At 29.5% G+C, this 13,970-nt stretch overlaps 1 protein-coding gene across 2 annotated transcripts; it reads left to right on the plus strand.

Moving 5' to 3' along the window:
* The first annotated feature begins 4,044 nt into the window (after nucleotides 1–4,044).
* LOC111988959 (protein PHR1-LIKE 1) lies at nucleotides 4,045–12,182 on the plus strand. Of its 2 annotated transcripts, none has more exons than XM_024020760.2 (5): nucleotides 4,045–4,318; nucleotides 4,579–4,673; nucleotides 7,407–7,528; nucleotides 9,034–9,154; nucleotides 11,822–12,182. In XM_024020760.2, the coding sequence occupies exons 1-5, from the start codon at nucleotides 4,159–4,161 to the stop codon at nucleotides 12,053–12,055; spliced, it is 732 nt and encodes a 243-aa protein (XP_023876528.1). In that variant the 5' UTR covers nucleotides 4,045–4,158; the 3' UTR covers nucleotides 12,056–12,182. The 2 variants fall into 2 exon arrangements, with proteins under 2 accessions (XP_023876528.1, XP_023876529.1); XM_024020761.2 differs by having other exon boundaries at nucleotides 4,051–4,318; nucleotides 4,597–4,673.
* The last annotated feature ends 1,788 nt before the right edge of the window (nucleotides 12,183–13,970 follow it).

A 13,970-nucleotide genomic window follows, 5' to 3' on the forward strand; every position in this document is an offset into this window, starting at 1 on the left:
GCATGTCATAGTTTTATAGCACATGGGTTGCCATATATGATACATATGTGAATGAATCTTAATCATTGTGCAAATAAAAAATTGAAAATTCTACTATTTATTTAATTTGCTTAATTAGGGTATTTAAATAACTACACAGAATATTATCTTTACAGCCTTTTTAAAAAGGAAAAAAGAAAAATCTATTTGGTCGATTGTTGGGAGGTTAATAAGATTTGCTTTCATCATAGGAAATATAGGTGTCCATTTGGTTTGCGTTTTGGATTCACGCGTTTGTGTCTAGCTTCTTCATTTTTTTTTTTTTTTTTTACCAGCGCCTATAAACAGTCATTAAGGTAAATGAACAGTAATTTAAAAAATGTGAATAGTAATGAGAATTTTTTTTTTTTTTACATTTTCAATAAAATAAATGCATCAAAGCATACTGAACTGACCCAACTATGCATTCATAGATGAGAATCTTGGAAATAAAAGGAAAGTAAAGGTGAGACAATAAAATAAAAGAGATAAAGTGAAAGAAGACAAAATGAGAATTTGTCAAGAAGTGCACTTACATGTGTTGTAAATCTATTCTTTAAAAAAAATTAAATATATATATATATATATATATATTGGTTGTTAGGTTCAATAAGATCTAATCCAATCTTAGCAAGTTTAAAACAAATTCACACACACACATATATATATGAATCAGATGATACACATCGATACAATAATTTGATACGATTCATATGATATATATATATATATATATATATATTTATATATGTCTACGATAAATGAATACCCACCCATACAATATACATATTTTTGCTTCCAAATTATAATTCGTATCATGTAACTGACAAAATACTTACACAAAAATACCATAATTAGTAAGTTATTGTTTATCAAAATTTTAATACAACTTATAACCATTCAAGTTTACAGATTAAAATTAAAGTAAGAGGATGATTCTAAATATTCACAGAAAGGGGTATTTGTCAACCTAATAAGTTTGAGTTTTGTTAACTAATAATTACACCAAATATAACTTTGTCTTATATATATATATATGTGTGTGTGTGTCTCAATGTATACCATCCTACAACTTTTTATTAGATGAATAATTGAAAATCTTACCTTTATACTCTAAGTTCTTAATATTCATGTCAAATTTATGCAATCCATAAACTTTGTTTTTTGTGTAATTTTAATTTTTTTAACCAAAAAAAAAAAATTGATGCTATATAAGCAATTACAAGTAATCTTAATTGTAATTTGACTAGTACTTTTGGAATAAAACATAAGTGTGACTAACACTTTTCTTAAGTTGTGACAAATTGTATCAAAACCAACCTAATGGGTGTAATGTGTCTTGTGGACACTACAATGTAACATGCACTCTAATGAGGACATTAAAAAATTAAGTTAGTGAGGGTGTGATATCCTAAATTGTGTGTGTTACATTGGAGAATTGAATTAGTATGTGTTGCGTGAGCATGTATTGAGTCCAACATCAATGTTTATAAGGTAGACTTGAGCTTTATAAGCAATTACATGAGAAACCTCAATTGTAACTTGATTGTTATTTTGGGATATAGTGGAATATGGTTCGTACTTTATCGGGTTGTTATAGAGATAGTTATTGGACTTTGATCATCTTAATATTTTATAAACACTATGGGTATAAAGGAGACAACGTAACACTTCGAAGATTTTAATCTAGTTAATTTTTTTGAAAAAATTTTGGCTCCAAAATATGTTTGGAATAATCTTGTTTCAATTTACTATGTAGCAATTAAAGAAACTATTCATATACAGTTTTAGTCGCATAAAATTTTTAATGAGTTATGTAAATTATTTAAATAATACACAAATAATATTATACTTCACCACATAATAAGTTCAAAAAAATAGCTCCAGACATATTCTGAGTTAAACTTTGTCATTTTAATTTATCTTTAAAAATCATATTTCTTTTCAAATGTTCAAAAAAAAAAAAGCATGATTGCGTCAGTATTGTTGACTTTCGGGACTAGTAATTAAATATTTTCATTATTGTTACCTTGAGTTCTTTTTCACCTTGGCTTACCCCATACGCCGAAGAATTCTCATTTCTATGACATATAATTAATTATCATTTTAAAAAAAAAAATTAAAAACCCTTAAAATATGCAGCGAACATCAATTTATTAAGCTTTGTTGAGTTGATTTCGTCATGAAAAGTCCAGATCGTCTAAGCTACTGCATGAAGTCGATAAAAAAAATTATGTAAGTTTTTTAGCTCAAAATATTATGTAGTATATTTTATAGCAAATTACAACATATCATGTTCTGTTTAAGAGTAATTACAAATTACCTCTTTTTCTTTTGGATACCATCACTAAACATCCTGTAATTTAGAATAAACTGATGACATAATGGATTTTTCTCAAATGACGAAACACTTGTAAAACAAAAAATTTAACCTTAGTTGATGACTTTCATAATTTATAATCTAACATATATATATATATATATGTATGTATGTATGTATGTATAAACTCCTTTCAATATATTTAAAATCAAAGTTTGTGATTTAGTGCCAACTTCTAATTTTCTCGCATAAATTTTTGAAAACTTACATTTTTTTTTTTACGTTATTAGTTTAATTTTTTATTGAGCTTAAATTTTAGAAGGATTCCTATAAAATTTTTATATTTACTTCCTCCATTAAAATTTTGCTTTATCCTTAATTTTTTTTATAAATGATATGATAAAATCCAAAGTTAATTATATTTTATAACTAACTAATTATTAAATTCATATTTAAAAGACAAATAAAACAAAGAGAATCTCATATTTTATTGAACTTCTTCACATATTACATGGGTTAGTGACCAGTTGGGATTTGGTTTGAATGTAGTGTTTATTGTGTTTTAAAGTGTTGTACGAAATACAAACGCAACACATTGTCCAAAAATAATCAATCAATTGTCATGATTGTGTTCTATTTCAATGCACTGAAGGGAAGTCTTAATTGCACCTAGTTCTTTACTAAACCAAAGGAAGGTCTAGTAATCACTCTAACCACGTGCCTAATTAATGAGAAACTATAAAGTTTAATTTTCTCGCATAAATTTTTGAAAACTTACATTTTTTTTTTTTTACGTTATTAGTTTAATTTTTTATTGAGCTTAAATTTTAGAAGGATTCCTATAAAAATTTTATATTTACTTCCTCCATTAAAATTTTGCTTTATCCTTAATTTTTTTTATAAATGATATGATAAAATCCAAAGTTAATTATTAATTTTATAACTAACTAATTATTAAATTCATATTTAAAAGACAAATAAAACAAAGAGAATCTCATATTTTATTGAACTTCTTCACATATTACATGGGTTAGTGACCAGTTAGGATTTGGTTTGAATATAGTGTTTATTGTGTTTTAAAGTGTTGTACGAAATACAAACGCAACACATTGTCCAAAAATAATCAATCAATTGTCATGATTGTGTTCTATTTCAATGCACTGAAGGGAAGTCTTAATTGCACCTAGTTCTTTACTAAACCAAAGGAAGGTCTAGCAATCACTCTAACCACGTGCCTAATTAATGAGAAACTATAAAGTTTTCTTGTGAACTACATCACTTGTCTATCATTCTACTAAAAAACTTTTATTTATTTAAAATTGCTGAGTCAGTAACTAATTTTTGTTTAAAAATTTTTTCTAACTAATAATTTTAAACAAATGACAGTTTTTTAGTAGAATTGCGGACCACATCACTTATCCACCATGAGAATCTTATAATTTCTCTTAATTAATTAGGCTAGTTATTATTTAGTAATTGACCCTATATTTGAATGAGCAACACCGGTTGGTCATAAGAAAATTTCACGTAACCTTTTTTTCCTTTCCTAGATAGTAATTAAGAAACGGTCTAAGTAAAGAATTACTCAAAGTAGCGATTCGATTACTTGTCTGTATTATATATACAGGTATCATAGAATGTTCAATATCCTGACCTCATAAAAAAGAAGATAATAGTAATAATAAAAATAAATGAGAAAGAATGTTATAAAAAGCCCTTTATTGTTTTCAAAAAGTCTATGGTCTTAGACTCAACATTGTGTTTGTGTGGTTGCTGCTGCCTTCATATTTAAGGTAGTTGTATCCATATTATCTTGTAATATGAGCTTCTTAATTTCTCATCAACTCCAGAAAATGAAAAATTCAGACAGAATCGGATCAGTAAGGCAATACAACAAATCTGAACTTCCTCGATTGAGGTGGACCACTGAGCTTCATGATCTCTTTGTTGAAGCTGTTGAGCACTTGGGTGGCAAAGACAGTAAGTTTTTATGGGGGTTTCAATCCTGGTTTAGCTAGTTTTATTTATGCCTGCAGAAGATTATGCTGATTCATGTTGCAAACAAAGTGCAAAAAGATTTAAGCAAAGCTTTTTGAAATAACAAGTCTGTTTATTATGATGCCCTAAATTTGGGTTTTGGTGGCATATGTATACATTATTCCAAACAAAGAAGGAATAAAACCCATCAATATTGATGTATTTATATCCCTTGATATTATTTTCTGACGAAGACTTTATAGATATTCTTGGTTTTGCAGAAGCAACCCCAAAACGCATTCTGCAGATGATGAGTGTCAAAGGATTGACGATCTCTCACGTCAAAAGCCATCTTCAGGTATAAATTTTTCAAATTCCATTGAGTAGTAGCATGTATATTTGTGCCTACAAAACATAGGAGAAGCTTAAACAGATCATATTCTCTCTCTTTGATAAACAAAATTCTAGCTCATGGATTAGATGTGACATGAAACTTTCTTGTCTGATAATAATAAGTCGTTGATAAGTTTGGCCACAACATTAATGATTCGGATTATCAAAAAATTTCTCTCATTTTCACAGACTTTAAGCAAAAAAATTCTTAAATAGCACGAATTAAAGCAATAATATTCTACCTTTTATTGATGAACTTCAATTAGTTTTCATTACAACTTTACAAGAAGAAATATTCATCTTATTCAATCTTTGTGTGCTTACACCTTTTTATCATTTTTCATCCTTATTTTCTTTAAATTTTATGTCTCTCCCAAATGACAAATAGATGTGGCCTTAATGACAATGAATGTGATTTCCACCTTGCAAATTGGCTTATAGATTTCTGCCCACCTGTCACTATAAAGCACTCTCTAATGAGCTGAAATCCTATTACTTTGAAAAATGACTAGTCTGATAGGTCTCTATTATTAAAAGACTAGCCATTATTTAGGCCAAGACTTTTTATACATATCATACAGCATTAAAATATAGAGCTGGGTTAGGTATGCTCTGTGAAAAGAAAGCTTAAAAAGTAAGGGCGGTACTAAGTTAAACTGCAAAAGCAAAACCCAGTAGGCCATAATTCCAGTTGGTTGGGCTGGTGGTTTAGTCCCTAACCAAGTTTTAATAATCATACTTTTTTTTTCCTCATTAGTAGCAAGCACCAAGATTTGAATCCTTAGTCTTAGTGAATTTATATGTTTCCTTCTTTTCTTTTCTTTTTTGTTGCATATCATTGTTTATATTCTACAATGACATGTGCTGACTCATTTGAATCCAACTTTTAGCCGTAGATATGATTATAGGCTATCATATGGATTGGTGATAAGATCATGAAAAATTACAAATCCAAGAGAAAAGTCTAAACATATGCATGGATTTTCACTCAAATTCAAAATTTGTTAAAATTCAGACTCTACAAAGAATAATAGGAGAATTTTGGATTAAGTGAAAAATCACCAATAATAATTGATGTGTTCGCATAGGTTTATAACATTTTCTTAAATAAAAAATAAGAATGTTACTTTTTTATATAAGTGATAAATACAACAAGATTTAAATTTGTGATATTTTTTCTTTAATAATTACTTTTTATTATCAAGCTAAGACATTAATTGATTTTTTCTTTTTGAAAATGGGATTTGAATCCTAGGATTTTATTTAATGAAAAGAGATTTTATCAATCGAGCTAACTAAAATCCACCATAAGAATGTTAATCTCCAACAAATCAAACAAAATTTAAAGGATAAAAGTGTATACTATAAAATATAAATAATTTTGTAACTATAAAAGACTATACCAATAGCATCACCACAAATTTTTAATTTTGAAAATATAATTCAATTAAATAGAAAGTTAATTAATCATTCAACTTGCATTGTCTTCATTTCTCTTATGTGTTTTTGATATGCCATATATATTGTGAATAGAGTTTCTCTTCTTGGTGACTGATTCAATAGACAATAACAATTAGAGTTAATAGAAAAGTATAATATGTATAACGTCAATTAAAGTTAGGGATTTAACTTAGAGAAGTGATGGATTTGTTACAAAGGTCTTAGAGAAGTTTCTTTTATTTTAAAAGTTAGCCTAATGTTCAAACAATTGGCTAAAATAAATTTAAGGGGTGTGTTTGTTATGTTAGAATTTGTTATAGAAATTGTTAATTCCAGAGAATTTGTAAAAAAAATTTCGTTTGTTTGATAAAATTCCCGATAATAATTACAATTCCCATGAATTGCAAATTGTAACTCTGATTTAGGTTAAGAAATTCAAATATTGCATGTCTTGTATATGTGATAAATACAAATGTGACACTTAAAATTCATCTTTTCAAATTTTTATTTCTTAAGCACATAGCTAGTTTTAAAACAATTTTTTTCACACCTATTAGATGTCTATATATGTTCAAGGGTACTTTTATCAATTAAAAAATTTTCAATGTTGATCAAATTATTAAAACTATAGTGAATAAACGAATATGTATATGATTATTTAAGTCATTACAATTTATAGTTGTAAATAGTGTTTTTATAATATAATTTAATTAAGTTTAGATTTCAAATATATCTAAACAACATAAATGTCAACTTCCACAAATTTTCACATGACTTTAAAGTTTAAACTCTCAAGAATTTAATTTACAACTCTTAAAACTAAAAATTCTCAATACCCAAAATAATTGCCAATAAGCCTTGTTAATTAGAAAGTATTTCACGCAAAAATTGTAAGCTCATGGTAGAACGGTTAATGCAAGGGTGTTGGCCTGTGTAAACTCTCACAATTTGTGTTGGAGTTTTAATTTCTCTCTATATACATATAAGGAGGTTAATAGGGGTGTCAAGAGCCTTATAACTTTGTAGCGTGGCATTATTAAGAGAACTAGGATTCTAATCCTCCTCTTTCATTATTGTAACTATAGAATAAAGAGGGGTTAGATATCTTTCATGGGTTATAATTCTATCATTAGGTAGACCATATTAATTGATCCTTGCATTTTGGTATATTTCTTTCTTTATTAAATTGCTTTACCCCGTAATACATGTTGATATTCAATAATATTAATCTTTTCTGTCAATAATTCTCTACCATTAGATGTATAGAAGCATGAAGGATCGTAGTAACATCAGTGTACTGGTTCCAACGAAGCACTACTTACGTGAAAGAAAAGCACATTCTAAAGATCTCAGAACCTTTTCTGTTTGCTCTCCTCAGAGGTAATTTGCGTTGACCACACTTTTGTTCTAGCAATTATTTTAGCCGCAACTCTCGGCCACAGAGCTGGAATCGGTGTTCATATTCACATGCAATTATTTTGTCTCTATGTTTTTATTTTTTCTTCTTTGGCAAAGGATCTGAGGAAACAATTTCTTTCGAGGGTTTCATGGCAGTGAGTACGCACAACATCCTTGCATTAAAATAATACCGGTGTCAACACGTTTGAAAACTCAGGATTTCCCTTTCTTCTTCTTTTTTTATTTCATACTAAGCAAATTTGGGATATTAAGATTATTATTTTTTAGTAAGTATTATTTTGTAAAATGTGTTTTGACTCAGTTGATCTTTTTATAACTCTAATAGTTACAATAATTGGTCAGGGAATTTAAAAATTAGTTCTTCTCATAAAAAAACACATAATATATATCTCTAAGCTACTTGACTTAATCTATATATAATGACACATAAATGGTTGTAAAAGAGCATTTGTCGGTAGAGTGTTGTCAAGAGTCTTATAGTTCAACTAATTAGTATCTTCTAATATTTTCAATCTAGGGTTTAAATTGCCCTTTCTCCATTTATTAAATTACAAAATAAAAATTTGTGGAGTGTCAAAATATATAGTAGGGGTTTTTTGACAATTCCCCAAAGCTCGATAAATATTAGTGCTACTCACCTTTTGTTTTTTCTTCTTTTTGGGGTGTGTTTTTATCCCTATAAAGTTTACAGGCTCCAGACAGTATAAGATGGGGTTTTGTTTTTATTGAAGATTATAAGATGGGGTTTCTGAAATGCATGTCAATCAACAAATAAAGAGAAAATTCAAAAACACATGTTTTCGAAAATGTTTGATATGTACAAGTACAACTAGATCATCAATTTGGCAGTAATATGTGGAAACAAAATAGGCACTTACAGTTGCTTCTGACCTTCTTTAACTAGCATATACAGAAGTATTGTAACCACACACAGTGGCTTAATAACAATCAACCGGTGCATTTGAAATATATTTAAACTTATGGGTTTTCGTCAACTCACAAGTTCTTTTATTAACTTGGTGTTGATCTTTAGTATTTTATGATATTTCTATGATTTTAATTTGTAGCAGATATATTATAATGCAGAAAAAAATAGTATTTTTTTTTCTCCATATTATGTTGACTATTTCTCTCCTACTAAAGGGTTATGAAGTTTTGGCCTCTTCCATAGGCTGCAAAAGATAGTAACATACTACCTAGATAGAGAATTTTAATTTATTTTAATGTCCTGTCAAAATGGAGGCATTTTAAATAAATCCCACCTGTTTCTTTGTCCATTTCCTCAGTCAATACTTGACTAAACCTTGATCTATGAGAATTGGTGAAGAGCCTTTGAGAGAGAGAGAGAGAGAGAGATATAGACACACACACATCATGAAAAGACAGCTTACAGAAAATCTACTCATTAGAAACAAACCCATTCTTATTAAATTATATCTTCTTCTTTTTTTCTCAATATTCTACAGACCATTGGGGGGTGAGTTAAGACAAGGGGAATATGACAGCAGGGATTTTGGACAAGAAATCTTTTCTGAAGACAGCAACAGGCTTCTACAAACAATGGAAGAAACTAGCAATCGGCATCAGGTATACTCTTAACCTTTGGATGACATAAATGCATGGCATGCGCACACACATGCATGCACACAATATGAGAGAGAGAGAGAGAGCAATGACTGTAGAAGAGAAATGTGATTCTACTCACTGAAGAATCATTAGATAATTAATACAGAAAATTAATGACATTAAAATTTATAAGATACGGTGCTTTAACCTTCAAGGATGACCATGGTTTTAGTTTGATTAAATTGCATTTTTAGTCATCTTTGTTTAAAAATCGTTATTATATTTAAAAATTTTCAAAACGGTTTTACCATCATTTGTTGGTGTAAAACACTAACATATCAAACAAAATTATTAAAACCAACGTCGCTTTAATGATGTGGCATGAATCTTATTTGCTATGTTAGTATTTTTAATTATAAGAATCCATTGATTCTTATAAAATTGAGATAGTTTGAGCAGTTCTTTGAGGAAACTAGGCTTCCTAAAGAGTCAGTGATAAGCCAAAAATGAATTAACCTATTGTGATGAAATAATTGATTAATTAGCCAAGTTTAATTAATTAATCAAATTAACATACAAATACGTGGTAGCATAAACAAATCACCAATTAAACTAAGTATGCAGCGGAAATTAAATTGACACGGTGATTTGTTTATAAATGAGGAAAACAACACGGCAAAAACTCCACCGGGTGATTTTAAGGTCACCACTTTCGAAATTTCACTATTATCACAATAAGCGGTTACAAGTAAAGGAATCCTAGTACATTATACAAACCTACAGTTGAACCTTTACCTTAATACCCAATTGGACTTATTCTGTAGTGACAATTTCTCCTTTTGATGCACGACTCTCAGTACGTGACTAACCAATTGCGCGAATCCCAATACGCGACTTCAATCACTAACTAAAGAAAGTTGTTAGCTGCAAAAAATTTTAGTTCATCCAGACGATGAAGATCAAGAAGATGCTTGGTTATAAAATCCTACGATGCACAAACACAGCAACTTCTTCACAAGAATGATGAATTAGGGCAAAACTCTGTCTCCAGTCACAATTTGCTTGAACAAATTTTTGCTCAACATTTGTACAACTTGTGTCCTCTTTGACAGCCCTTAAAATAATCCTTTTATATGTTTAGAGTTGTGAGAAAAGAAAGCTCAAATATACAATCATGGATTAGAGTCAAAACAAATCTGAAATTCTGTTTTTCATAAACCTTGACAGATGCCTATCTGTCGAGCAGCTGTCGAGCCAAGGGGCTGGAACAGCTTCTTAAGCTCGATAGATGGCTAGCTGTAGAGCTTTAATGACAGACACTTCTTCAGCTTAAATTTTGGACAAACTTGTATGTCTTCAACACTTGATTTTGAAACCCAGTTTCTTGAAAGATTAAACACATCCTAGATCTACCCAAATACAAGTAAAGTGCGTTTTGTCAAAAGATTAGCCAATTACATAAAATAGTGACATATATTACTAACAAGTGAATCACATATGTCCTAACAATCAAAATGCAATGAGAGAGAGATTAAGAGACTATTTATACAGTATTCTTCAACTAACTATAACTAACTACTATTGCCACATCAATTACAACTAACTACCATTGCCACATAAGAAACTATCCTAAGTAAGTTCCAAATTAGAAAAGCTTTGACAGCACAACACAGTGCAAAAGAGCAGCTTGATTCACAGCAGAGCTAACCCTATCATTTTTCATCCATTAGACAACAATTAAGACACTTTCGGAACAATTTTAAATATATAAAAATTAAAGTGAAACATTTCACAATATAAAGAAGATTTTAAAACAAATATCAAAAGTTTAAAAAGAAATATACAATTTAACTTTTTCGTTTCTAATCACATATCAATATGTTTATAAGAGTTGGATATGTAATAAGTGTTTAAGTGACTTTGGAGGTTAAAACACTGTTTTTGGAGGTGGGCTTGCAGCTAAAACTCTAATCAGACCTCCTAAACTTTTTTTTTATGGAACAAACCTCATAAACTTAATTCTATCATTTACTTAACAAAAATTAAAATTTAAAAATCGTGAAAAGAAAATAAAAGGTTGTCCTGTGTCAAGGATCTCATAATAAAGTAGTTTGAATGGGGTTAATTAATTTCATTTATTTATTTTGCTTCTTTCTTAGGTACAATTGTTTTAAAGTTTCAGTTCTTTTTAGTTACAAAATTATATTTGTGCACTTTAAATAAAATAAACTGTGAGCTTTAGATTGATTGGATATTGATTAAGTGTGTGTTATTTAGGTATTGATAAGACCCAAATCAAGCATATATCAGTTTGATTTAGGTTTTAATAACAATTACAAAGAACCTCTATTATGGCATGTATAACTAGAATTTTTTCCTTGCTCATTGTGACTAGACTAATCATTCTGAGATATAACCCCTAGGGTCGTGACATAAACTAAATATTTTAAAACAAATAAGTTCATCTAATCTTAGAAAATTGAGAAGATGATCCGTTGTATATGTTCATGCATGCTATGCCATGTTATGACCTTCACTAGTTAAAACAAATAAGTTCATCTTGTATGTGAACATGCATGCTAGGTTCATTTTGTATATGTACATGCATGCTATGCCATGTTATGAGCTTCACTGCTTGCTTTCATATGGAGTAATTAAGATTATCATGCATGCATATTATCATTGCAGGATACAAATACATGCTTAGTTTGTAGCATGTCCAATGAAACCAGTGGACCTGATGAAATTTGTGAGCTCTCACTATCCTCGGCTACTCCAGCGATGCATAGTGTAGAAGAGAGAGAGTTCTGGCCTTTAACTGATTATAACATTCCTGATTCTAGTTCCTTAAATGAATTCATAAACATTCCTCATTTCCACTCTCTTGGGAGCAGTAGCATAAACTTGGATCTAACCATCTAAATTACCTATCAAGATTAGATATGCACTTCTTTGTTTGTATTTATCCTCTCAGTATGTTAATACGAATTAGACTGTTAGTAGAAAATTAATTAAAATATGACATAAATGAGGAATTGAAGTTTTTTTATATGGGTATGAATCTAAACTATATGTATATATATGTGTGTGTGTGTGTTGTTTAGCTAATCTGAATAGAGAATTTTAATAAACTATTAGTCATAAAGGTTCTCAAATCTGCTCCAATTCCCGCCAGATTCCTAGAAATCTCAACAAACAACTTCACTAAGGTTTACTGTATAGGGACATTAATAAATTCATTTGATAGTAGACAATATTGTCATATGACATTAGGAAATTATAGGGGATCAAACCCTTAAAGTTTTGCATAAATGACAGCTCCACTGATATTTGTGATAATTCTAACAGATACATATTGAAATCTCTATTTTGTCTTGAATTCGTTCTTGATTAAGCGATATAATTAATATTCTTAATTTTTGGGTAAATATATCAGGTGGCTCAAAGAGTTTTTTAGGGTAAATATTGGGTGACTCGAGTAAAATAGAGATTTAGTTGAGAAATCAATAAACTAAGGAAAAATCAAGATCGTTATAGCTTAGCTAAGGGTACTTTAGTCCACAAAAACAAGTTAACTAGAGAAAAAAATATTTCATCATGTCAATTATGCTGAAACAAAGCTCAAGAGGGAGGTTGTTTATAATAAATAAATAAAAATCCAAGGCACATTATGCGAATAATAACTCTAATCTCACATTAATTAGAAAAGGGGAAAATATGGCTCTGATAACATATTAGAGAAATTAACATGGGTAAAATGAAATTTTTAATGTGATTATCTTAATGGCCTACACCCCGATGCAAATTCCAAAATGACTAAATATTTACCATTGACTATAGTTTTACAATGCATGCATTGAAGGGTTTATATTTAAGAAATAGTATAACATGACAAATACAATAACTGCAAAACCACTATAGTATATGATTTATAGAAAGCCAAGGTAATATTCCACGTACAACACAACACAATGCAATAGTAATGTTATTCTCATATTAATATAATAATAAGGTTTAAAAAAAAAAAAAACTAAACGAAGGTATAAGTTTTCAACAAATGAAATGGTATATTGAACAAGTTTAATTAGTTTAAAGACTTCCACTTGATTCCAAGAAAAGAGAAAAAAGTTGAAAGAAAACCATATATGTCATTGTAAATCCTAAAGGGCGATACAAGAAAAGATCATATCACATCTATGAAAATTGAGGTTAATTCGTTTGTGTTCAATTCTCACTTCTCTTTTTAAGATGATCACATTATATGTAATGTTGGGGATGGTAACAGAACAAGATGGGTTGGGGTTGGATTAGGGTGTCCCATTCCCATCTTGTTCTCTCTTCGAGACAACACACACCACACAAACTCTTGTAAAGTGAGAATTGGGCAGGTCGGGGCCAAGCAGATGGATTGAAGATATTTTTTTCATTTTTAATAGGTGGCTTTATATACTCATGCAGGTTGTTTCTTAATCCGTTAGTTTCTCTGTATCTAAAAAAGCTCCTCCTTACTCCTCTTAGACAATAGAATAGTGGTCCCTTCTCTTTGAAGGTGAGTTAGTATTCCTCAAAATAACAAGGTATTTCAAGGTTTATTGGGTATTTTTCGTGGGGTTTGGGAAACAGTGAGTGTTTTTCTTCCAACCTGTAGTTTTTGAGTTTCTTCCTCTCTGTAGTCTTTGAGTCATCATTTACTCATGGAAGATTTGTGGTGTGCTGTCGCAGCAACCAAAAATAAAACCTACACCCCTAAAAATATATGTATAGTGTGAGTAAGATCATTCCCACGGAGAGTATCTAGCCTAGTTTTATGCCACGTGAAAAGGAGGGAGGGGGGGGG

This window comes from Quercus suber, unplaced genomic scaffold (genome assembly GCF_002906115.3).
Source record: "Quercus suber isolate HL8 unplaced genomic scaffold, Cork oak 2.0 scaffold_111, whole genome shotgun sequence".
In the NCBI taxonomy this organism is placed as follows: domain Eukaryota; kingdom Viridiplantae; phylum Streptophyta; class Magnoliopsida; order Fagales; family Fagaceae; genus Quercus; species Quercus suber.